A 26,489-nucleotide genomic window follows, 5' to 3' on the forward strand; every position below is an offset into this window, starting at 1 on the left:
ACATTGTTTCCCTCTGGTCCTTCCCAGCCTTTTGCTCCTACTGTTTTTCTGCCTCCCTCACCTGCGATGGTTCCTGAGCCTTGGGATGAAGCAGTATGACATAGACATACACACTTTGTGGCTGAACACTCCATAGACATTTGTTCTATGCTCTTTTATCAGTTACGAATTTCTACATCAACCACAGTCCTCGTCACAAAGAGTCTTCTCTGATGATGTCTGAGAGCTTCACTGATCTGTGGGTAGATAGACACAAAATTTAGAGGCAAGTTTGATACTATTTCCATTTATAAAAGTACTAGTATTGGGTTCAACCAAGGGTCCTGTGAGTTTGCCAATCTTGGGTTCTTGGCCAGATTTATAGCACCAAGCATGTGTTTCCTCCTGTGAAGCAGGCTTTAAAGCCAGTCAGAAAATAATTGGTTACCCTAAAACATTTGTGTCACTATAATACCCATGGGTATAAGTTTCCACTCTAGTTGGTACTGTAGTTCACAGGGTTCACAACTGAATAAGAGTTAGTGACTATTCCTCCAAGCAGTCTGCATAGCAATTATAAGTACTATGACAGCTATCTCAGCAGGGAGAAGAGTATGTGGTCAGTACTGTGTTCTGTGACCAAAGTGTATGGTGTTTGGCAGTAAAGACTTACCATAAAATTTTGGTAGGTAACCAGATTATTATTTTTAATATTTCACTGATGTTGCCATTTTCTAGCCTATATTTTCAGAAATCTCTACAGTCATTCAAATTTAAAGCTCTTATTTTGGCATGTAATCAGTACTTAATAAAAGTTACCCCTGTTTTCATAATGCTTTATACACAAGTTCTGTTACTTATAGTTAGGTCTTGGCATGGCTGTGTTTAGGGGATCACCTTTTATCCTTATTTTCTTGTACACACATAAAACAATTCTTGACAAAATGGTAGAATCCACTGAAGTGAAAGCCACACTGGATGCTGTATATTCTGGGGGAAACCATCCTAACGGCATCCTGTTTGTCTTTGTCTTTATTTTTGTCTGTTTTTAGGATGGTTTGTTAGATTAATAATGCTGGCGTCATGAGGAACTTTCCTTTGTTTAGGGGCCACGCTTTGTCAATTGCTGTTCATAATCTTACTGCAATTGTCAATTACAGTGATATCTAAAATGTCTCTCATCTGCTTGTAACTTTCAGCCTCAAGTTGACAACACAGCTGTAACTGGTTAACCAGTTTGGAATCTCACTGATTCTATTGTCTACAAAAAATTTCATTGTCTCTTGTTTAGACACAAAAATAATCATTACACAAACTTAGAGACTATAATTTTATACAGAATAGAAATAGCATTTATAGTATATTAAGACTTTTCCATTAAACTTAAAAAAGAAAGATAAAAAATCAATTCCAATGTAGAATAATGATTAGTAGAAGTTAAGAAGGATATAAACTCAAGCTAATCAGTTTCAAAATTGAATTAACTATACTGTGGTTTTATACAGAATCATAACAAATATGTTAGAATAGATTCTGATAATTATATTTCTAGTTATTTTCTCTTCCCCATTATTAATTTTATAAGTTTTGATAGTAAAATAGTCTGCATACTTTCCTATCAGTTCAACTTGACATTTATTTTTATCATCTGTAAAATATTTTTACATACTTTTATTTGATTATTGCATATTTTTCATAAATTTATTGTAATCATTTTATCTCAAAACTAATGCCTCCACTGACCGATCCCCATGGTCTCAAAAACAAAACCAAAAGAACAAAAATCAAAATCAGTGTGCATTTTCCTTTTAATGTAGTACTAATGCATTTAAACAATCACAACCTGGAAGTTTTTAATTATAAATTTATTTTAACATTTCTACTTTATTTTATTATTACATCGTGTCAGTGTGTATGTACATGGGTGCATGAGCATATGATCCAACACGCGTGGAAGTTACAGGACAATCCACAGTACTCGGTTGTCTTCTTCCCCGTGTGGGTTCTTGGGATTGAACCCAGGTCTCTGTGCTTGGTAAACAGCACCTTCACCATGTCTCATGCCTGAAATTTTTAATCCCACACCATAGCATCTGTGTGCTGAGCATTAGGAATCTGAGACTTTTTCTAAGCTACAAAATAAAGTAAGGTGTTTTTAAACTGTAAGGTTCTGCCTACACAGAGACTTATTTTCTAAAAAGACTGCATCTCTTTTAAGTGCAAATGGAAAAGTTACTTTATTAATTCTGTAAGTGTGTTACATGAGTGGAAAATAAAAATGTGCAGTGTATAATGTTCAACATTGCACCCTCATTCTTCCAGAATTATTTTCCTCATTCAGTGGCCTGTGTATAGTACGGCAAAACGAAGGTGGATGTAGAGATGGAAAATTATAGTTTGCATGCAGTACTTAAATGTATTTATTTAAGACAAACCACTAGATAATATACAAGTTTAATGTTTGTCAAATACAGAGTATAATGAAAAAAACGGTTTCAAAATGTAAAACTTTACAGTATCAACTATACTATTAACTATATCTTAAAAACAAAGACTTACACATGATTTGTCTTATTGAACATCATTTTGTACTATGTTTCATTTATGGCCTTGTTACAATTTGAAATTAGTTATTGGATAGTACACTGTTGTTTTGTCAACACCGTGTGTCTTATTATGTATGTATCAGATTCGTTAGGATCAATGTGTCCAAGGAACATGGTTCTGTATTCTTCTGCTGTAGCAGACAGGAGCCAGAATGTGAGGAGGTATCCTGTGCTGGCAATGGAGAAAATGTTCACAGTTTACTGGCATCATTGGAGCATGCAGGAGCCACATCTTCCCGAAGTAATTTCCTTTAGAGATGGAGCATTGATTGTCCAGGGCTATTCCTCATGCAACTCCAGACTCATTCTCATGTTTGGGATTAGGAGGAGAACACATTAAAATTTAAAATTATTCTATTATTTTCACTCCCAATATTTTACAGTCCTTTTATAGAAAATTTGATAAATAATAAACCTCTTTTTCCTATTTAAATTTAAAAATTGTCGCATATGTGCCATTTTATATATGCATGTTTATTTTTGCTGTTATTAGATTTTGCAAGTGAATGGCTGACATCATAATAATCCATTCCTAAATCCTTTGGCAATTACGTTTAAAACTTTTTTCTCTGCCAACAAGATACTTACATTGAAGCAGTTCTATTATCTACTGTATAAATTCATCTATAGAATATCCTCATCCTTCCGGTACTGGGTTTTGCTTTGGTTTTCCCTGAGGAGGATCTGCTCAGGGATCACACTTTACTTTCACCTACCCTGGCTCTTTAGTTTACTTTAGTCTTCATACTTGATTTGTCATGCCTGAAAAGGTCTTTTGATAGAGTCCAGGTCCAGGTTTTGTGTCTTTAGGTAAATGACCCCTATAATCTGTGGCAGGTCATCTTGAGCATTCCTCTTCACATTATCAACTGCTTCAGTGATACAAAGAAAATTTTCTTCTAAGATTCCCATAGAAAATTTTTTAGGTATCAGAAAGGAAAATATACAAAGACTTTGTTGACATTAATTTTTATATTTTCTGAAAATATCAGTTATTGCTTCACTTTTTACCAACCCCCTGTTTATTCCTTATTCTCTAGAAGCTCTTGATTCTGGAAGGAGTTTCCTATCAAGGATTAGGTACTTAACTTAGTTTCTAAGTAAATACATACCCAGCTTTGTTAGGACCAGAAATTTGGTTTGGCATTAGAAGAACAGATTAGTTTTATTCACAACAAAATCGTGAAAGTATATACTGTAGGCAAGATGTTACCACAACTACAAATGACTTTCAAACTCACCAAATGTTGGGTGCATGAATGCTGTGAATCCCGTTAAGGTCAGCTCCATCAAATTTAAGTGCAGTTATAAATCAATACTTAGAACAAGTAACCTTTTTTTCAATCGCATCCCTGTTCATTCTGTTTTTAGCAGGACCTAGTTGAAGTGTTTTCTAACTGCACTCTACTTGTTCCATATCACAGAAGTTTGCTTTATTTAGCATGGAGACCATTCACTGATTATTTATTGCTCCTTATGACCAGTTTCATTCTACTGTGTCTGGCAAATACAGGGATAAAACTAGAGCATTACGAAAGCGTCTCCAGAATGGGTACTTTTAAGATAGACACCTTAGACAACTTGCATAAGTTAGATTTTTAAAAGCATTTGGGCAAAATATAACTGAATTAAGCCACAGTGTCTAGCTCAGTTCCTACAGTTCAAGGTACTGTCAATTTATTCTGCATTATTTGCTGCCTGGAAAAATCCATGGAACCTTTAAGATTATTATTTTTTTAATGACTGTTATCTCAGTTACTGACTCTAAGACTGGGGGATAATTTGTCCTCGAGATTATTATCTGAAAAACCACGTTCTTCACAAAATATTGTAAGTTTATTCATGAGAATGGAAAAAGATGCATGGTAATTACTCCTTTTCTTTTATCTGAAATTGCTATGGCTAAGGAAATCAAATGAATAATGGGATGTGTGTATATGTGTGTGTGCATGTTTATATTTACACATAGCAGCCGTGCGAGAAATAGTCTTCTAGTGCATTTACTAATAGTTGATGGATAATTTTTTGGTTTTGTGCAGGCTTCTATCACCTGAATTGAAAACTTACTATTCCTTTCATTCTTAATCCAATTTGTTTTTAATTTAAATATTTTCTTCTTCTCTTTGATAATTTTTGTGAGAGCCAAGTAAATGGTTCTGTTAGGCACATAATGATAATAGTATTTAGTTCTTATTATGTTGACCAACTATTCTTGAGCACGAGGGGACTCTGAAGTGTGGTTTATATAGCCGGTATCACTCCATTGAAGAAAACTGATTTTTCCCAGAGGCTATCACTTTCAAATGGCTTCTTGGTTAGGGGTTAGGGTCAGGGTTTGTGGTTACTTCTTCTTCTCCTTGTTAGAATCATGTTTATGTTTAAGAAAGAGAAGGAATATAAAATTAATTAGATAGGGTGAGGGGAGAGAATCTGGGAAGAGTTGGGAGAAAGAAAATATGATCAAAACATAGTGTCTGAAAGTCTGAAAACACTCATGGTTTAAAAACACTGCAATGCACACTGAATATTATATTAACATATGTTAGACCACTATTAGGGATAATAGTTTTAAAGTCTTAATTTTACCTTATACAGTTAACATGCTGTTTTTTTTAGTAACAAAATGAAGAATTCTTTATTAACTTCACTGTCATTTTCTGCCACCATCTTTAGGAAAGTCTTACATTGTAAAATTTGAATTACTTTTTGAACATAACTGTTCTTTTCTAATTAATATATAACTTTAGAAAATTCAGTAGTCAATGTCTCATTTTGAGTGTCTGTGTGTCTTTTTTAGAAATCAAACAATTTTGAAGAACCCTCATAAATTTGTTTTACTATAACTTTTCTCTTTCCTCATGTCATGTATTTCAAAATGAGAGAGAAATCATTTTTACCACATTTTGAGAATGCAGTTTTACAGAAAGCTCCTGTTTTACCATATTCTTAAATGAACTTGTAACAAGTCTTTCTCTGTCCAGCCAGCCAGCTCCCAAATAGTAGCATGGAGTCTTCACCATCTTGCACCTCCTGTTTCCTCTCCTTGTCTCCTGGCTTTTCCTCCTTTCTTCTTCTCAAAGTTCTCTCTGTCTCCAGAAGTCACAATGAGGTTCAACTGTAGCAGTTTTCTACTTAATACTGGTTAAGTTTTCTAAAAGTTGGTGAACTACTTTTTGCCAGCTAAACAAAAGTCAATTGAATAGCCACAATTCAGTCCTGTTTCCTCTCAGTGTCTCTTGGCTTTTCGTCTTTTCTTCTTCCCAGAGTGCTGTCTTCAGAAGTCCCACCTAACCTCTTCCTGCTTAGCTCTTGGCCATTCAGCTCTTTATTAAACCAACCATAGCAATATACCTTCACATAGTATACAAATACCACACAACAGACACTGATAGATATCTTGTAGGTATATCTCAGCAGACTCATTTTTTCCATGTCTATAATGTCAGAATTCTAATTAAATGCTTCTGTACATTTTGGGTAAATTTGAAAGTGACCAAAAGTTTTATTGTCATATCACACGTGAGCAAATCACATTGCCCTTGGTCATTTTTATATAAAGTTGTGTAGATGATTTGGCCAGTTAGAAATATGTTTTATTAGAAAGTCATTGGCTAAAATGAGTTTCTCACAATTTATAATTTTACAATTTTTCATTCATGCAAATAGAAGAGTAAAATCTGTATTTCTAAGATATGAGGTCTGAAATTTAACTTTTTTAAAAAAATTCCCATGGAAAACATGTGATAGTCAATTCCATATTTCAGTTGACAGTAGAGTAGAGTTAGAGGAATCATCATCTTTGCTATGATTCTACATGTCACTTGAAATATTTAAAAACAGTCCATTAACTGTGAAAAATCAGCTCCATACTGCAAAAAGCCAACATATTGATTATCATGACTCCTTTCTCCCCTTTTAACCTTCAGGTTATTACAGGTTGCAATTTCTGAAAGACATTAAGAAACTATTCAGATGCTTAGAATAATCAGAAACCTACACAATCAAGAATGAATAGTGGCAAACACAGCCAGTTCAAGGACCACTGTTGTTAGTATCTTTTGGAGGGAGAAAAAAGTTTGGATTGATTTAAACAATCTTGAGCATCACATTCAAGATGTGTGAAATTCACTCTCAGTGAGGGTATATACCTTCTGCCATGCTCAGTTCAGTGGAGAACAATCTGAGTGTCTAAGGAGGAACCATCAATGTTTCATCCACTTATCTCTGTTAATGGTGTTGAGCTTATGTCTTCTGGGCTGTCACAATGGTTTTATACTTTTCAAACTTCTGCCCTTATTTCTGAAATCTGACGCTGTTCATGATCCAATGAAGAATTTATCAGGATGCAAAATGTAGTATTAGAACTAGGGCAGTGCTGAGCAATAATAGGAAGATGGTCACCCTGCGACGAATCCTCTCCTATACTCTAGTAAGACAATAATGAAAGAAATGAAGTATTTAATGTCCATTTAAAAAAATATTTCCATCTAGGCAGTGGTGGCACACGCCTTCAATCCCAGCACTTGGGAGGCAGAGGCAGGCGGATCTCTGTGAGTTCAAGGCCAGCCTGGGCTACCAAGTGAGTTCCAGGAAAGGCACAAAGCTACACAGAGAAACCCTGTCTCGAAAAACAAAAAAACAAAAAAAGTATTTCCTCTTCTTTTGTTTGTTTTGTTATGGTAGCTGTGAGTCTGGTTCATCAAATATGATGAATTTTTCTTTTTTTTTATATTCACAGTAAGAAACGTTCAAATATATCAAAGCATGGAGTTGTGTTTCTTTAAAGTAAAGAGAATTTGCTGAGTTCTACTAAATCCGAAAGGCAGTTGCATGGTTGCATGTGAATTTTTTTCCCCCTCTATCTTGCTAGTGTTTCTCTTTTAACATGAACACTTGAAAATACTAATGTTGATTTGTATTTCATAGAAATATAAAAATTTGGAGTGAATTTATTTGGTTAATTTGCTATAAAGAAGTAGGAAAGAACATCCTCTTGTCCTTCTCTAGGTTATTCAACTGTGATTTACATCTTGTTCTACAGAAGAAACCATTGCTTCAGATCACTGAGCCCTTTACCGCCCATAAGCCTGTGAGGTGACCTTCGTGGTTAGTGAGCTGGTTGCCAAGATTTAGAGAAATTCCAAGAACTTATTTAACAGACTCTACACTACATTTATCAGCAAATAGACTTTTTGGAATTCTATGGGCTTCAGTGAAGCCTACAGTTCTAACTCATGTTTTATCTCATGATATGGACATTGTAAAGAAAATGTGCTCTTTAATAGAAAAAAAGCCACATTTTAGTAGTACTCTGAATATTTTAGAACAAAATAGGTTTGAAAAGGCAGTTTTATAATACTAAAGTGCGATAATATGTATTAAGTAAAACAAGTTCTTAATACTTACTGTTGTACAGCTCATAGTTATAATAGAATGATCCAGGAAACATAGTTCTCAAAAATGTTTCTTTAAAGAAGAAAATAAAAAGAATAAAAGTTAATTCATTCCGTGTGTTACCCATCTAGTAACAGTTATATAGTCCCAGTAAATAATATTTAAAAATCTATGTTTTGTGTTGTTAACTTGATTTTTAAATAATGTTGATAATGTCAAGAGATTCATACAATGTTTTATTGCATTCAAGATTGGATTATTTTTAAAATCATGAGGCAAAGGTCTCTCTTTCCCATTGCATGAATGTGGATTTACTTTCTTTAGATGTTTGCATGGTCAGAGTGCTACTTACAAGACATTGTCCAGGCTATCTTTTTTCCACCCATTATTCTCCCTGAGCTGTCCTTAGTGACATGTAAAAGCAGTTTGGGTGAGATCAAAATAAAAGAAAAATCAGAAAAAAAGAGCTTCTCTGCAGCTCTTCCAAAATTATTTGTCACTTCACATATAAATAGAAACTTTAGAGAAAGAAGAAAAATGTTGTTTGTGTAATTTCTAACAAGTGATGAGAGAATCTTTGAAGTTCCTGAAACTGTTATCTTCTTGAGTATTCTATCACACTCCTCTGAGATTATCTCCCCATCTTCTCATAGGGAGATTATTTCCTTCAACTGTTCTCTTTACCTTTTGTGTTTCTATGTTTTGTAAGTCTGAGCACTCTTTGTAGCAATGTGTACTAAGGGATAAGCCTGAAAGCAAGTTGCTCATCTATGTCTTTGCCTCCTACATGCTGGGATTAAAGGGGTGTGCCACCACTGCCCAGCTAGGGTACAGTTCTTGTAGCACTCTATAATCCCCGAGAATCATTTCCAATTAAATTTTTGCTTTATTCAGGTAGGAGACACTATAAGTTTAGATCAGCTGAGTTGCGTTTTCTATCTCTCTCTGCCTCTGGGTCTTTCTTTCTCTTATTTTTTCCCCACCTTCTTCCTCAGACACACATACATACACATGGAGAGAGAGAGAGAGAGAGAGAGAGAGAGAGAGAGAGAGAGAGAGAGAGAGAGGGAGGGAGGGAGGGAGGGAGGGAGGGAGGGAGGGAGGGAGAGAGAGGGAGGGAGAGGGAGAGAGGCAGGCAGACAGACACAGTGATAGACACAGAAAATTTTGCTATTTTACTCAGGCTGACATCCAACTTATCCTTTTGCTTCTAAATCTTAGATATCTGGTCTAAGTACAATGAGAATCAAATGTCTCAAAACCAAATATTTATAGAGCATTTTATGTACACACTATAAGTTGGGACATGATGTTAATAAGATGGATGCCATCTTCGTTTTCCAGGTACCTTAAGAGTTTAAAAATCTTTGTTACAAATAACTGATTTATATAATGCTCACAAGCCCCCAAATGCTGAAATGTAATGCATGTTTATCATTTTGCAGTAGTCTACTATCACTTTTATTTCATTGGTCTCTCTGTCTTTGAAGAGAATTCTTTTCAATTATTTTTTAATTATATATATATACATATATATGTATATATGTATGTGTGTGAGCACAGAACTTCTGGAAATTCTGTTACGACAAACTCAAAAACAAGGCTTTTTTTATGCTCACAGCTCTTAGAAAGACTGTTTCCTCTCTTCTTTTTACCATACTGATAATATTTAAATTTTGAGTTGTATCACATGGGAGTTTTATCCCAGTATCAAATGCATGCTAATGATGGCTGTTGCTGTTTTCCTAGATAGACAACACTAAGGGTTAGTTAATCACCAGGCTTTGTTCTGTTTGAGTCTTACGTACTTTTGTTACTGACACTTTGAAATCCGATATTCTTCTCTCAGTACTCTGCATGGGGCTTCTCAAGGGTCCACCGCAGCACCAGAAAATATATTTCTTATAAATAATACAACTACCCAGGCAAACAAAAGTGGGAGTTTTTAGTTTCCTCCTCTATTTTTCTTTAGTGCTTTAGGTCTGTCGGATACATTTGAGAAGGTATTGTACCTACCATTTTCCCATCAAGGGAGACTGCTGTGCGGAACACCGGGGGCTTGATATTTCTGCAGTCTCTTTCCTTGGAGGGAAAGAGGAGAGCAAATAGCTCGCTGTTCAGGGAGCCAGGCAGCACCAATCACTCTCCACTCACAAACCACAAAAGTCATTTATACTATCAGAGGCCCAGTGCTGTTTTAGAAATATCCTTAGGAGAACCAAGCAGTTAAAACAAAGCTTCACCTAGTTTTTTTTTTTTTTTTTTTTTTTTTTTTTTTTTTTTTCATGATTTGTGCTTTTCCCAAGCTGACTTAGACAGGAATATTCCAAATCTATTTCACAGTCAGTTCTAGGGGAGGTCTTCATGAAATAACAACAGTGTAATTGCATCTGGCAGGAGGAAAATGCTCTGATTCATGCGATTCAGACTCTGGGATAATGACTCACTTGGAGCAACTTTCACGTGCATGTTTTTCACACTATCAAGTTGGAGAATAAAATAAAATAGAAAGCATATTAACTAATATTAATATTTGTTATCTGGCTAGTTTAATGTAGAAGATACTGTGATGTTTCTCTGGTAAAACATGTATGAAGGGCTGGAGAAATGACTCCGTGGTTAAGAACACATGTTGCTCTTGTAGAGGACCCGAGTTCTACTCCTAGCATCTATGTTGGGTTGCTCACAACTGACTATTACTCCAGTTCCAGTGAAGATCTGATGCCTCTGGCTTCCTCTGGCACTGGTACTCACTTGTACTAACAAAACTCTGTGTATCACCATAGACAAAAATGGTATTTGTTCAAGTTATAGTTGATTTTTGGCTACTCAGAATGTACCATGTACCTGTTCAACCTAATGTCCTTGATTTGTCCTTTACAGTTTTCCGTAAGTGGTACACTTTGGGGGTGCCTTGACTGGTTGCTTTATTGAAAAAAAAAAGTTAGATCCTTGAGAATTATCTGTAAGTCAGTCTAATGTTCACATCTTGTTTAGAATTGCATGAATTAAACTTAATGATTTACTTTTCATTTACAGGTAGAAATTAGGTGTCTATGGCTTTTTAAGAACTCAAGAAATAAAGGTGAATGGCCATGCACAAGCTGTTCACGACTTTATTCCTCAGTTCAGGTCACTGTTTTGACAAGTCATTATGAACTCTCAAGCAACCCAATATGAATGTAAATCCCATGGATATCCTCATTACCTGAGAGCTTTCCACTAAGTATGTGGTATACCATGCAGCTACTCAACAGAATTAACTGAAGGGTTTTTTTTTTTTTATAAAATTCATAGTTTAATGAACTCAATTTGAAAATTATGATGAATCATCTATAGTATAAGGATTTATAAATTTCATATACATATAAAAGTCTGTTGATGATTCAAAAACCAGTTGAGGCACTAATTTTTCAAAATGTGCATTTTATAGTTTTGAATAGAGTATTCTACAATTGGAATTTATTTTTAAAAAATAGTTTAAAAAAATCAATGTAGGATTAAACACCTACAGTTTTACCTTGACGTCTTTCACCAGAGTCACATTGACCTCCTTCACTTATTTATATCCTGGAAATACATGTACTAAGAATGTAGCCAATGAAATTTATTGATACTTCTGAATCTCCAAGTTTTCTACATTTTGGTAAAAAAGACAAAAGACTTTAATTGTGGATTAGAAAGCCAAAGTGATTCAGTTTTCACATGTGTGGTGAATATAGAGCCTATTTAGTGTTTCCTTAAAATTGTGCTTCCTGAACCCAGAACTCATTCCCATTCATCCCCAAAGGCAACTTAAGGTCTCTCTTTTTTTTTTTTGTCTCCAGCACAGTGATGCAGTCCACGACCTCCTTCTGGATGTGATCACGTGGGTCGGAATCTTGCTGTCCCTTGTTTGTCTCCTGATATGCATCTTCACATTCTGCTTCTTCCGTGGGCTCCAGAGTGACCGTAACACCATCCACAAGAACCTCTGCATCAGCCTGTTTGTGGCAGAAGTGCTCTTCCTGACTGGAATCAACAGAACAGACCAACCCGTAAGCTGCTTACATTGCTGTTAGCAAAGGCTGCCTATGATTTTTAGCTTTCCAGGACTGTCAGTTGTGATAACAATCATGCTCTTTCCTTTTGTTCAGTTCGTAGACAGTGACTTTCACACCTTACTCTGCGTTTCATTTTTCATGTCCGCTGCCGTAAAGACATGGTGAACATTATAGATGGGCTGCATATTTCTTTTTATTTCAGTATTACATTAGTCTGTTTTTTTTTATACAGTATAGTGATTGTCCACATAACTCCTGTTTGCATGTGTGTATAGCCTCCTCTGTCATCCACACCTCCTACCCGAGTGATGTATTTGTGACCATTGATGAAGGTTTATTGACACATCATTATTACTTAAAGTCCATGGTTCATAATTTGCATTCATTCTGAGTGTTATGTACTCTGTGGACACAGAGAAACCCATATTAACTCTTATAATAACATATGCAGTATCTTTCATTGTCTTGAAAATTCTCTGTAATTCTTTTTATCCTCGTGTCTTCACTGAGCCATGACATTCATTTCTTCTTTTTATGTTCTCTAATAGTTTTGCCTTTCCCCCAATATTATTGGGATCATATACTATATAACTTTATCGGACTAGTTCTTTTATCTTGCTAATATATACTCAGGTTTCTCACTCATGACACTTTATGACTTGATATCTCTTTTCTTTTTAACACAATAATATTCTTTTGTCGATATACTACAGTTTATATATCTGTTAAACCATTGAAGTGTATTTTTTTGCTTCCAATTTTTAATAATTTTGAATAAAACTGCTATTAACATTTTAGTGCATTGTGACTCTTTTGTTTGTTGTTTTGTTTTTGTTTTTTTTTTTGTGGTATAATCTTTCAACTCCTTCAAGTAATTACCAAAAAACAACACAACAATAGCAACAAAACAACCAACCAAACAAACAAAAATCATAATTAATGGGTCATGTGGTAAGGTATATTTAGTTTGGGGAGAACATTGCCAGTTTCTTTTCAAAGATCCATATTTTTCTGCATTTGCACCATCAATGATGAAGGCATACATTTGTTCAGAAATCAGAAGATTCTTATGACTAGAGCTTCAATGGAAAGGAAAGCTTTACTCTGTAGTTCTCAGAAGACTTGTGAGTCTAATAAATAATTCACTCACTCAATGCTGCTCTCCAGTAGGTGTTCCTATACATGGTGTACTATATAATAAAATGCAGTTTCATTCAGGACTGTAATTATGCATTCATGATTAATGACTGCAAAGGATACAATTATGGTGAATATATTTTTAATTGGTTAGCATATACTTAATGTGATAGCTTGTCTCATAAATGCATATGAATAAGCAATCAAAGTACACATTTTCCTCCTCAAACTAAAGACTTATGATTACAAAAATTTATAGTTGAAATTGTAACTTTAAAATCCTCAAATGAACAATTGTGTTATTTTTGAGGAAAATATTCTATTCTTCAGTTAACCCCCAATTGAAATACTTTTAGTTTCTTTCACATAGAAATCATACTTGAATTTTAATTCCCCAATGTTAATATGTTATGATAAACTTCACCAGGCAATGACTGCTGCACAAAACCAGTCTCTGGTGAATAGCATAAACAATGGAGCCTGATTTAAAAAAAAATGTAGGGAGAGCATTACTCAGTTACTCAGTAAAGTGACTTCTTATTAGTTAGGTGTCCTTCTTTGAATTCCACATTGTCTTTGGACCCTGATCTCTCTCTAATCTTTCTGACATTTAACTTCTTCAATCATCCTTCATCTTTCTAGAGCATGGAAGCAGACTTACTCATTGTCTCTAGAGATCATGCTCATTAATCAGAATCCACTGAAATTTTATGGGATTTGTTTGCTTGGTTGTTTGTTTTTACGGTTGTTGACCTTTGTTGGTAGGAAAAACAAATTTAAGTAAGGACTTCCTGTCAGAAGAACAAGAGCAAAGCCATGAAAATTGTTATTGGGAACCTGATAGATGACCCACTAAAATTTCTAGTACTTTAGGAAGAAATTTATGAATAACTGTCCTTAATTTAAATCAAGCTATCTGGACTAATACCTAGTGCAGTGACAAAAAAAAAAAAAAAGAGTCTGAGAAAGAAAATATTTCTGGAACGCTGAATTTTTGAAAGGATGCATTTATTTTTATTTTGTGTGCTGAGTCTTTGCCTTCATTTCTGTGGGTCAAATGCATGCTGGGTACCCATGGAGACCGGAAGAAGGCTTTGAACCCTCTGGAACTAGAATTGTGAGCCCCATGTGTGTGCTGAGAACCAAAGGCATATCTTCTACAAGAGCAGCAAGTGTTCTTAAGCACTCAACCGTCTCTCCAGTCCTGAACACTACATTTTATTTGGATCCATTTTTGCCTCAATGCAGAGTTAACATTCCAACACTACTTAGCCCTGCCTGAAGCAGGGAATAGACAATCAGCAATTCTTAATACATAACAATCTCATTGGAAGATTGCTACTAATTAGTGACATTACTTTATATCATTTGATTTTAAAAATGCTTGTTTTCCTTGATTTTAATATTTCTCTTTCATTTATAACTGAAGACATTGAGGAGAGTGTAGCTCTGTGGTAGAGCTCCAGTCTAGCACCTTCAGTCTGATTACCAGCACTGAAAACAAAAAATAATAAAGTAAGAACCAACATCTTAGTCTATGTTCAGAAGAAACTTTTACAAAATTGATTTTAAAATAATTCTCCTTTTGTGTTTTTCTTTATTTTTCTTCCTTTCTTCTTTCCTTCCATACTTTCTTTTTAAATTTTGGGGCACAGTCCTTAGCTCTCTAGCTCAGGCTACTTTCAATTCCTTTCTTTTTTCTTTATTAAATTTTTTTTATGCATTTTACATACCAACTACAGATCCCCCTCTCATCCCTCCTCCTGCTCACTCTCAGCCTTATCCCCCAACACCCCCCAGTCCCTCCTCCGAAAGCTACTTTCAATTCTATTGTCCCTGCCTAGCCTATAGAGCCCTGGAGTTACCTGTATACATAACCAGATTCGGATTTAAAGATTTAAAATTCTTTAACTATAAAGATTTAAAAACTTTAGACTAATATCAGTAGTAATTATCCCTAGGCTCTTAATCGATTTTCCCCCTAAATGTTCTGATTTCCCTTATTTTAATGTGGTGTCCGCCATAAGCTGTTAATTAAGATAAAAGGCAGTTTTCCAGTCAGTTATTGTATTTAATTCATTTTATTGTTTATACTCTAAGAGTCTTATCCAGATTATTCTGTTGCAGACCTGTTTTATAATTGCCGGGTTGATAGTGGTTTATGTTAGTTTTGTGTCGGGCTTTGTGTGGTTTATGTTAGTTTTGTGTCGATCCACGTGTTTGTTCCACGACTGAAGTCCGTGTTCCTTTTCCTAGATCGCCTGTGCGGTGTTTGCAGCGCTTTTGCATTTCTTCTTCCTGGCGGCCTTCACCTGGATGTTTCTGGAAGGGGTGCAGCTGTATATCATGCTGGTGGAGGTTTTTGAGAGCGAGCATTCACGGAGGAAGTACTTTTATCTGGTGGGCTATGGCATGCCTGCACTCATCGTGGCCGTGTCTGCAGCAGTGGACTACAGGAGCTACGGAACAGACAAAGTGTGAGTTGAACGGTTGTTTGCTGGCTTTCTTCTCTCCCTCTTTTCAGGTCTACTCCAGGCAAAAGCTTTGGAATCTCTTGATGTGGATTTGCCCTCACAGCATTCACTAAAGGAACCGTGAACCGTACAAGCAACGGAGAGTATGATTCAGTGTATGGCTGGGTGTTTGCTGTGAGGTTAAAAAAAAAAAAAATCTTGAAACTCTGAGGCTGTTTTAGAACTGCGTGTTTGTAGATCACAACCTCTAGTAACTGTAAGAATGATAATTTCATATTATTTTTCGGGGCATTCAGACGTGTCTCACCGCATGAAAACTGTTTTCATACCACAGAGTTGCTCCTGACACTGTTGGTTTCTAATCGTGTGATGTCAGGGATCGTCTCGGATGGGTTTTTGTACTGTCAGGAAAACTGTTCCTCCTCTTTTTTTTTTTTTTCTACATTATTTTTGGAGTCTAGTAATAAAGTTTGTTTTCAATATACTTTTAAATTGTCGAGGTGTGTTTATAGAGATGTGCAGCACTTAAGAAAGACGTTCAGGTAGGGTGTGATGGCCCATGGCACTTGGGAGGCAGACGTAGGTAGATTTCTAGGTTGGAGGCTAGCCTGGTCTACAGAGGTAGTGCCAGGACAGCAGGGGCTACGCAGAGAAAAACTCTCTCAAAAATATGAAAAACAACAACAACAACAAAGGAAAGAAAGAAACTGTTGGAGCTAGGAGCTAGAGAGATGCCTCAGCAGTTGAGAGCACTGGCTGCTTTTTTCTAGAGGACCCTCCTAATTCGGTTCTCAGCATTCACATGGCAGCCCACAACTGTCTGTAACTTCAGTTACAGGGGATCCGGCACCCTCACATATGTAGGCAAAACACCACATAAAAATAAGGAATTTTCTTTTTTTTTTTTTTTTAAAGAAAGAAAGACATTCAGTTCCAAAGACTTTAATGACAACTGAGATCCGAAACAATGAATGGAAGGTTTCACTAGAAAAAGTACAAAGAACCCCTGGTAGATGCCCAGTACTTACATTTTAGGTGTAGACAAAGGAGGGAGAATAAAAACGAAGAAGAAGATTAGGCAGATCCCTGGAAACAGAACATTGGGACTGAGGGTCAAGGGAATAAGAGAAGGTTCCATGTCAGCCTTTCAGAACCGGTGGTGATGTATGTCAAAGATAATTAAAGTAGGGTAATTACAGGGAGAAATAGCTTGATCGTTGCCACAACTATCTCAGGACTAGAACCACAAGACAAATCAGAAGGTGTGAAGAATATATTAGCAGAGGCTTCAGATATTATCTGTACCCTGAAGTAATTTCACTGAAAATACTGGTTTATATGAATGGAGCAGTTTTGATTATGGTGTCACATGAGCTGGGGAGGCTCAGGTTCTGTGGGAACATGCTTGCCTAGCGTGCCAAAAAAAAAAAAAAAAATGTAGGAGGACTTTGTGAAAGACGAAGTCTTTAGAATGTGTAGGCTGAGAAGAATCAAGGTGACACAAAATTAATGAAAAGAAAATTGGTTATTTCTCATTTGTATTCAGTGTACATAGGCTGAATGAGAGGAAAGGTCCCAGGGTGATTTAAAAAAAAGAGAGAGAGATATAAAACTAAACATAGCATTAGAAAGACCTTAATTGAATGTGTTGAAAGTTGCTTTAGAACTCACCACTCCCGCAGTTATATTGTATGGATGAGAAAAATCAAGCCCATTCGTTGTGATTTGTCTATCATTATAGAGACAGGTGTAAGAAGACATTGGATAAACCATCAGGTTTATTTCAAATGCAGTTGGACTTAAATAACCTTTCTCTTTATTGATAAGCGAAGGAAGGGATGAGTAATGTACATGTCTAAGCACGGAACAGTTGCACCAACCATAAGATGCTGACTCTCTGTGGAGTGAAGTGGTGAGGTCGTGTTAAGAGGACAAGAGTTTTGAAACGCTTTGAGCACTATGGAAAGTGTGTTAAAGAGCCAATTAGACATTAATAAAGAGATTTTGAGGCAGCACTGAAGGCTTGGGTGAGGTTAGATAACATTAGTTTGTACAGAAGTTAATAAGCCAGATTTCATGACTTTCTACCAGGCACCAGGAGCCTGAACATGCTGGCTGTAAAGCGGCTTGCTTCCCAGAAATGGAGGTTCATAAAGAGGGAATGACGCAAAGAAGACACCAGGATTAGTGAGAGCATAGTTAGAATAGAGCATGTGCTTCCCAGACCTCAAAAATACAATTAAGAGGAGACTATTTCGTTTCTGGTGCATTCTTTTTTAGTACGGTGACAAGCTATGTTATCTATCTCTATGTAACAATTATTTTCAAATTTGATGTTTTAAATTGCAATCAAATCCGAATTCATTCTGTCAGTCCCAAAGCAACCGTGGGAGCAGACTATGGTTAACAAAATGATATCCAACTTGGCTTCTAAATATGTCTTAGGAGAGGGGCATTAAATTCATCATAGGCTCTCTTTTTTCTTCTCAAATAATATATTTATTGATATAATTCACAGGCCATAAAACTACTCCTTTGAAGTATATTCTTCAAGCTTTTTAAGATGTTCCCAATGCTATATACTTATCACCACTGATTTTACAATATTTCCATCAACTTATAAAGAAGCCCATTAGTGGTCATTCCCCCTGGATCACAACATTTTGCATTTTAATTAATGTATTCTCCCCCTAAGAAGTTAAGCTGAGTTATATCATTATGTGTGACCTTACACTGTTTCCAATATTGTTCTTAAACAGTCCAATCTTATTTGCTGGATATTTCTGCTTTACTTTTTGTTTTTATTCGATGTTTATCTTTTCACCAGAGTTATTTGCAAATTTTCCTATTACTGAACTGAGTCAAATTATTTGCTTTGTGTTTCAGTCATTTATTTTGAAACAAATGTCATTTTCTGGATAGTAGAAATCTGTCTTCTTAGAATCAATAATATACAGTCCCTAGTGGCTTTGTTAAAGCTTTGGCCATCATTGCTTTAATTTCCTGCCCTACAACTGGTAGGTCTCATTTACTGACACTATTACTCTGTGGGAATAGAGAGTGATTCATTTCCCAGGCACAATTCTAAACAATCCTTAATTGCTCAGTTATGCAATTATAATTTTTTTCCCAACCAAAAGCAAAGCAAAAGATTTAGATGAACAAAGATAAGTGAACGAGGGAGGAAAGAATAGAGAAAAATATGGTAAAATCTCTGACAGGCATAAAGCATTTTAATGTTTATTTTACATTCATAAAGTGTTCACAAAGATGACTCCAGGATCTATGGGGATAATATATCTAACTTCAACTTTGGGGGAGTTCATTGAACCCAATATATGTCTAGGAATGTTTTTCTCTTAAGGAAGCTAGTGTTGAAAAGAGAACTGTTATTTTGTGATAGATATTTACCCCAGAAGCTGACATGAATGTAGCATGTTTCCATTTGGGCTTATTCAAGATATCTTCTTAAAGAAAATTATAATCAGTGGGTTTTTATTTATTTATTTATTATTCTTTTGTCTGGTGTGGGCAATTGAACTTGGGTCATGGTATTTGAGGCAACCACTCTATCACTCAGCTATATCCCTAACCAAGGCATTGAGTTTTGACTCAACTCGTATGATTTCTACATTCTATAACTTGGGCTTTATTTTCTTATGTCTTTGTCTTTCCAGTTTCTCTAATTGTTGTTGATTGATTTTATTTTATTCCAGAAGATGATTTGACTTTCTAAGTACTAACTATGTAGCTTTTTTTTCTTTCTTGTGTAATAATGCAGCAAAGCAAATTTTTAGAAGTTATCAGAAATACTTTGGTTAAGAAATGGTTAGAACTATTCACAGAACTGGCAGAAGATTTTTAATACAGAAAACTTTCTTTTCTGTGTACCTCTTACTTAAATTTCAGGCTACATTGATTTCCAAAATCAATTAAAATGTCAGTAGTCTCATCTAGTATAAATCCTAATAACCCAGAAATCAAAGATATTGCCAGCTTAAATCTTGGAAATTTCATGATTCTTAATTTTTGTTCTAATTTAATATTTAGAGTATATCTGGAATAACTCCAATTAATGTATTATATTGTAATGTAGTCTAAATAATACATTTCTCCTTTCCATTCTCTGATTGTGTTTAATCATTTCATTATAGTGATAATGGGGTGTTACATCTGAAACCTTTAATAACAGCAGCATACATTTCTAAGAAAAAGACTCATACTGATGGTAAATGATGAATTTAGAGATAAAATTCTCTTCTAGGCTAAGTAAATGTTATTCTGATACACATAGAGATAGCTATCATATTCCATCTGGCTGATGGATTATGATGTGTTTTTCTATGAAGTGTTATTAGGCTGTTGAATTTATTATGTACAGAACACATACTCATGAACAAAGCTCACATAATTTGATCTTAAGATGTTGTTTAGTTTGCCATCAATTTGCAATGCTTATAAGAGAGTCGTTACCTTGTGATGTTTGAATAACAAAATCTTTTAATCTAATTGACATACTTAAATATATAATTTTAATAACATTCGGACACAATAGCATGACATTTAAAAAAATCTATTTGAATAACCAAAAATCTTTTAAAAATAGCCCTCTGCCAGTGGATCACAAATGTGTATTTCACTGTTAATCATGAGCATATATTTCATTTTTGCCTCTGATCATTTATGCTTTTATTCTTTTGGAGAAGCAGTGAAGCTATTCCATGGGATACTGTCAGAACATGATTATAATGAAGATTAATAATAATTCAAACAGGACTGTTCTGAAATTCAGTTCTAAATACTATGATTTTATTACCTGAAACAAATCAGTTCATTTAAAATTTATCAAAACATTACAAAAATATGAACAGTTTAAACAGTTAAGTCTAAATAGCTTTAATGTTAGTCTAAGTAGCTTTAATTGTTTCCTTGGACTTTTCTCATAATCTCTTGTGTACAATCAAAGGGACAGTGGATAGCATCCTGACTGGGTTGGAAGAAGGAATACAAAATGAGTTACAGGAAGAAGGAGGGCACTAGGAAGGGATCAAGCTAGAGGACAGTCTAGGAGACAAATTGTGGGCTGAAAATTGGTACTGGGCTTTTAAGTACATGAATTAAACCAGAGCATGCATAGCCAATCTGAAATCCATGAATAGCAGAAGAGCCATGCTCTTAAAAAAAATGACATCACATTGCAATCTGATAATCACTATAAAGCCATCTACTGATCTTTACGTGTGTCTCTGCAGTTTACTGGCTTAAGAATAATTATGAAGTTGTAGTCTGTTAACTAAAATCACCAAGTTTATTTCAGCTTATCAAATAACTGGTATACTCATTTAGATAGAAAAACAGTCACTGTTGGAAAAACAGTAGATTATAGTATTATCCAATTATATTATAGTATTATCAAAAAAAGAGACTGCAAGAACATTGAGCTTGCCGGTACCTGATAGTTACATTCATGAGTTTATTTTATAAATTTGTCCACAATTTCTAATCACCAAAACTCTCCCAGAAAATTAGGTTTTCACACATAGTATCCTGCAGAAAGTATTATAGCACACCACAAAGCATTCTTATTTTAATTGACACAAAACATGTAGTGCTGTGGGATGTTCTCTATGCTGTGAATGTGTTGCTCTGATTGGTTGATAAATAAAGTGCTGATTGGCCAGTAGCCAGACAGGAAGTATAGGCGGGACAAAGAGAGAGGAGAATTCAGGGAACAGGACGGCTGAGGAGGAGATGCCAGCTTTCCGCCATGAGGGGCAGGATGTAAAGTATTGGTAAGCCATGAGCCAAGTGGCAAGGTATAGATTTATAGAAATGGGTTAATTTAAGATATGAAAACTAGATAGCAAGAAGCCTGCCACGGCGATACAGTTTATAAGTAATATAAGTCTCTTTGTGTTTACTTGGCTGAGGGCACTGGTGGGTGAGAGAGATTTGTCCTGACCCTGGGCCAGGCAGGATCAGGAAAACTTCAGCTACAGTTCTCCATGAATGTGTCAGCAGCTCCTGTGTCTGTTGGATATGTAAAATAGTGTAGCCAATGAGGAAGTACTTTTCAGTGATATGTATGCACATGCTTTCTGTGCATATGTATTGAAGACTAAGGTTTTATTTTGCCAATATGTTCTTAACAAGGAGTCCTATCACTGGAATAAAACTAACACCATACAATATCAGGTTGATATTCAATTTTCTATGGAAGAGTTATCTATTCCTAAACTATATCAGGTAGTAAGAGGCCACAGTCCTGATATTTTTAGAATGCATTGAAATATACCAAAAGTAATACTCCATATTTATTATTGGATAAAATGAAATTTTAAAAATGCCCACAGATGTAATTTCACATCTAGTTATCACTATATACTTTAAAATGTCTACATTCTCTAGGGTGTCAGTAATAAAAGAGATAATAATAAAAGTTAAAGCTATAGAATTTAGAACCCTTCAAAATGTTAAACATTGTCCTATATGGTTAGGTGTGGAGATGGGTACCAGTAGTCCCAGTACTTGGCAGGCTGATGCAGGATAGATAATATGAGGCCATGGATTTGAGATCAACCTTAGCAAAAATAAAAAACAAGTTCCTTTCACAATACCAATCCAATAATAGTTACTCCATGACCCAAACAAACCCAGGTCCATGTAAAAACTGGTATCACTGTTTGGAGACTCAACATCTATCAACAGACAAAAAGACAAGAGGTGAATTAGCTATATGACTGAATATTACTCAGAATGAAACATAGTAGTACTGACTGGTACAGAATGGCTAAACATTAAATTTTTTTTCAGAAAAGTCTACTACACAAGACTACATATACTGTATAATCCTATTTATATGAAATAAGCAGAGTAGGCATATCTTAAAACAAATTATAGTAATTGCTATTTAATAAAGGGGGTTTGGAATATTGTAGATAAGAAAAAAAGAACCAGACATGATGTGGGTTTTGATGGATAAAAAACATGATTATTCTGATAATTTTACTACTCTTAAATACATTTAAAATAATCAAATTTGTGAATTATTTGTAAATCATCACACTAAAGCCATTCAATAATACAAGAGAATTTATTTTTGAGAAATGAGATTTAAACAATTCTGATATTTTTCCAAAGCCAATTTTCAATATGTATGCATTATATATAGCATGTAGATTTCTTATCCATTGATTAAGAATACATATTAATGAAACAATTTACAACTTTATTTTAGTATATTTCTTTTTCCTCTTATAGAGACTTTGATATCAGGTGGATAAATAAAATTCAGACTCTATTACTCACCTGTAAAGTGAGGATTATTATAAAGACTTATACAAGACTACTGTGATATGTGAACCTGTGCATTTATATGTACACATATATTCATGTATAGCTATGTATGGAAACCTGTATTATATTATTACAGAATAAATAAGCACTTACTGGAATGTATGTTTTATTAATTGTATCTTGTATTAATGGTTCTATTATTTGGCTGATACAAATGAGTAAATATAAATTTTATGATAAACAACATTTTAAAATATTAATTAAATTGTTAATAATTGTCCATTTGTTAAAGTGGTGATCATAATTATCATATTACCTATTTTGACATATATAAGAAGAAACTGTGGGAAATACTGAGACATTTAGTACTGATAAATTATAACAATAGTGGAGATTCTTTCGTAAGAACATATATTTTGCTGAAGAAATAATATGTATTTTTTAACAAATTAAGAAGTAGAAGACATAAAGACCATATAAATTATATTTAATACACTTAGAAATAGCTTCAAACTCTTAGATCCCAAACTAAAACTCAAATGCTAGTCTTGTCTACAACTAGAGGCTCCCTTCTTGTGTGACTGACAAGTGTTTCATTGTCCTTCATGCACGTGCTCACTGAATAATTTGTGTATGGGTGTGCTATGAAGATAATTACTGTTTAAAAGTTCTTGACAAATGTATTTTGCAATAAGTTTAGGACTATATTCATTTTGTTTGGAGTTTATCTTCTCTTTCTTCTTTGTTTCTCTCTAGTTTTTCCTTAACCATTTGATCTTACATAGACAAGAAAAGAGATAATAGAAAGGTGGATAATTAGGTAATAAGTAATAAAAAATTAAGAGATTACATATATATGTATGTATGACCTAGAAAAAAGATATTAAGTGGCCGGGCGGTGGTGGCGCATGCCTTTAATCCCAGCACTCGGGAGGCAGAGGCAGGAGGATCTCTGTGAGTTCGAGGCCAGCCTGGTCTAAAAAGTGAGTTCCAGGAAAGGCGCAAAACAACAGAGAAACCCTGTCTCGAAAAAAAAAAAAGATATTAAGTGATTTACAAAGTCATAAACATCTTGATATGAAAATATCACAAATTTCACTATCTAATAACACCTAAAAACTGTTTCTAGTTACATTTGACATTTTCCTTAGACTGTTTCATTTACAATTTTGCATCTTATTGAAGCAAATAGCATTGATAATCTATACTTCTTCAGAAAACTTTGGATACTAGTCAGATGTATGTTTGATTAATAAATTATACCAGTAACAAAATACAACATGTCAAAGCAGCTTGATGACACTATACTCCAGATCATGGAGGAGGAACTACAGTCTGATGGTGTGGCTAAACATCACGGAACATGCTTTAGATGATGGTTGTGTCTTTGGGTTGTTGGCCTTGATGTTTTTTCTAAATATAGAGCCGTGCCTTTTAAAGATGGGGTATGAGAATAAAATGACTATCTGTAGTTTAGTATGTAAAGAGGATGAATTTTAGCAGTACATTTTTCTGTTGTGTTATTTTAAGAAATTAATTTTCCTATGATGAGAATTTTTTTTCATTTTTCTCTTTTCTAAGTTTACATGAATGTAGTTATTATTGAAAAGCTAATTGGCTTTTTAAGGGAACGTGATATCAACTTCTTTACTAATAGTTTTAATGATATGTTCTACATTTTGGAGAGCAATTCTAAAGGAAAATAACAGTTTAATCTTTGTGACTTAGCACTGATTCATTGGAGTGTTGATACCAATAACAGTATATCAATGCAATAAGACTTCATCATGTGAATAGTAATACGTCTGTACCTTTTGAAAACTAATACAATAAGAGAATTTTAATGGCACGTTTGTGTTTCATTAATGAAACAAAAGACAAGACACATATGGCACATGAAAAGTGCTCTTTTGAATTCTAGAATGTACTTAGTATTGAACAAGAAAGAGGTAATAGGGCCAGGATAAGTTTTCTTTTCACCCATAGGTCATGTCTTTTCTTTCAGTATTTCTAAAAACCCAATTCAGATATTACACACAATAGACTGAATATCCTTTAAAAACACAAAATTGAGGTGTTTTGAAAACTAAACAAATTCAGCCTACCAAAATTACTGGTTTTGTTAGGTAAATGTTATTTTGTAGATCTCAGCAGTTTTCAGATAAACCATTTTCTTTAGAAGTAGATTTAACCATTTGTAAGCTGAACTTACCAACTTACCTTTTTTTTTTTTTTTTTTTTTTTTGGTGTGGTAAATTGTTCTTTTAGCATTTGTCTCACTAATTGGCTTTGATCACCACTTAGCCAGTGGTTCTGGATTTTATCTCAATAGCACAGAGGGGCCAGAGTTTAGAATACTGTGGGGTTGGGCAAATACATGGTCAGGCATAACTATATAATACCATCCTTCACATTTAAAGTCAAAGATAGTTCTTTTAATATTGGCACAGTGAATAAAGCAGAAACCGTGCAAATTTTGAAGTTGGGTAATGGGAAAGAAATGAAACTCAGAAAGCTTTGCAAAAGCCAGCATGCAGCCAAAAACAACAGCAGGTATGGCCATATGGCAATCAAATTAGAGGAGGCTTTCTTACCCCACAGATTCCGGAGGACAGTAAAGCACAGACAGCATGCACGGAGGGATGATTTACTCGGTGCATGTGGAGTTTCACACTGCCTCTTCCACTGTTCACTTACGAAGGGAATTTAAATAATTTTAAACAAATAGATATTGAAAATTTTTCTTAAAGGCTAAAAATAATATCTCACTTTCCTTCTACACTTAAAGGAGATTGTTAGCCAAATACATATTTCAAAATAAAGCATTTGTTAAGCTGGCATTCCTAAAGGAATCCAGCCTGGCAAAGATAAAGTTAATGTCATTATATTATTTACATAAAATATAGGAAGATATTAAAGTTTTAAAGCAAATTTAATCCAACAAAAATCACTCATAATATGATTAAAGTCATGTCTATTTTTTACCTGTAAAAACTATTTTCTAGAAGATCTTGAAGCACATTTTTCATATAATAAAAATTATTTGCTGAAAATGTACTTTAGTTCTTAGATGACCTCTCAAATTTTGTTAGCTATAAAAGGACTATTCTATTATCAGTCATTCTTAAATGTATTATTAATGTTGTATTGGGTTGCTATAACTTGAACAGTGGAGAGAGAAAGAGAAACAGAGAGAGACAGAAACGTGAAAAGAGAGAGGTGGAGGGGGGAGATACATCTGATTTAATCTGGAAAAATGCACTTGCTTTGTCCTTTATTGTTTTTAGCCTAAAGGAAAATCTAGTCTTTGTAAAGAACCTAGAGATACTTGTGGGAATTCCTCTACTCATTCAAGTTGCTCACACATCCATTCCTTTAAGGGGTGACAAGCTAGCCCACAGTAAGAGTGAAAACAGTGGTCCTATGTGAAACTGGATCTCCCTCATTCAAGTCTGTTCATGGCAACACTACACCCCTCTTTTCTACGACAAAATGTAGCTGGCTTTCTTTTGGGCCACAAACCAGCTCTCAAGTCATGAAACGGAGACTTATTAGTTATG

General features: G+C 34.7%; 1 protein-coding gene across 36 annotated transcripts in view; it reads left to right on the top strand.

Annotated features, from left to right (window-relative positions):
• Adgrl3 (adhesion G protein-coupled receptor L3) overlaps nucleotides 1–26,489 on the top strand; it is a 754,357-nt gene that overhangs the window by 632,387 nt on the left and 95,481 nt on the right. For all 36 annotated transcript variants that reach the window (XM_052735282.1, XM_052735248.1, XM_052735252.1 and 33 more), the window contains 2 exons: nucleotides 11,807–12,016; nucleotides 15,416–15,636. In XM_052735282.1, the coding sequence (XP_052591242.1) occupies nucleotides 11,807–12,016; nucleotides 15,416–15,636 (431 nt within the window). The remainder of the gene's footprint in view (nucleotides 1–11,806; nucleotides 12,017–15,415; nucleotides 15,637–26,489) is intronic.

Source organism: Peromyscus californicus, unplaced genomic scaffold (assembly GCF_007827085.1).
Source record: "Peromyscus californicus insignis strain IS unplaced genomic scaffold, ASM782708v3 Scaffold_13__1_contigs__length_99412109, whole genome shotgun sequence".
NCBI lineage: Eukaryota > Metazoa > Chordata > Mammalia > Rodentia > Cricetidae > Peromyscus > Peromyscus californicus.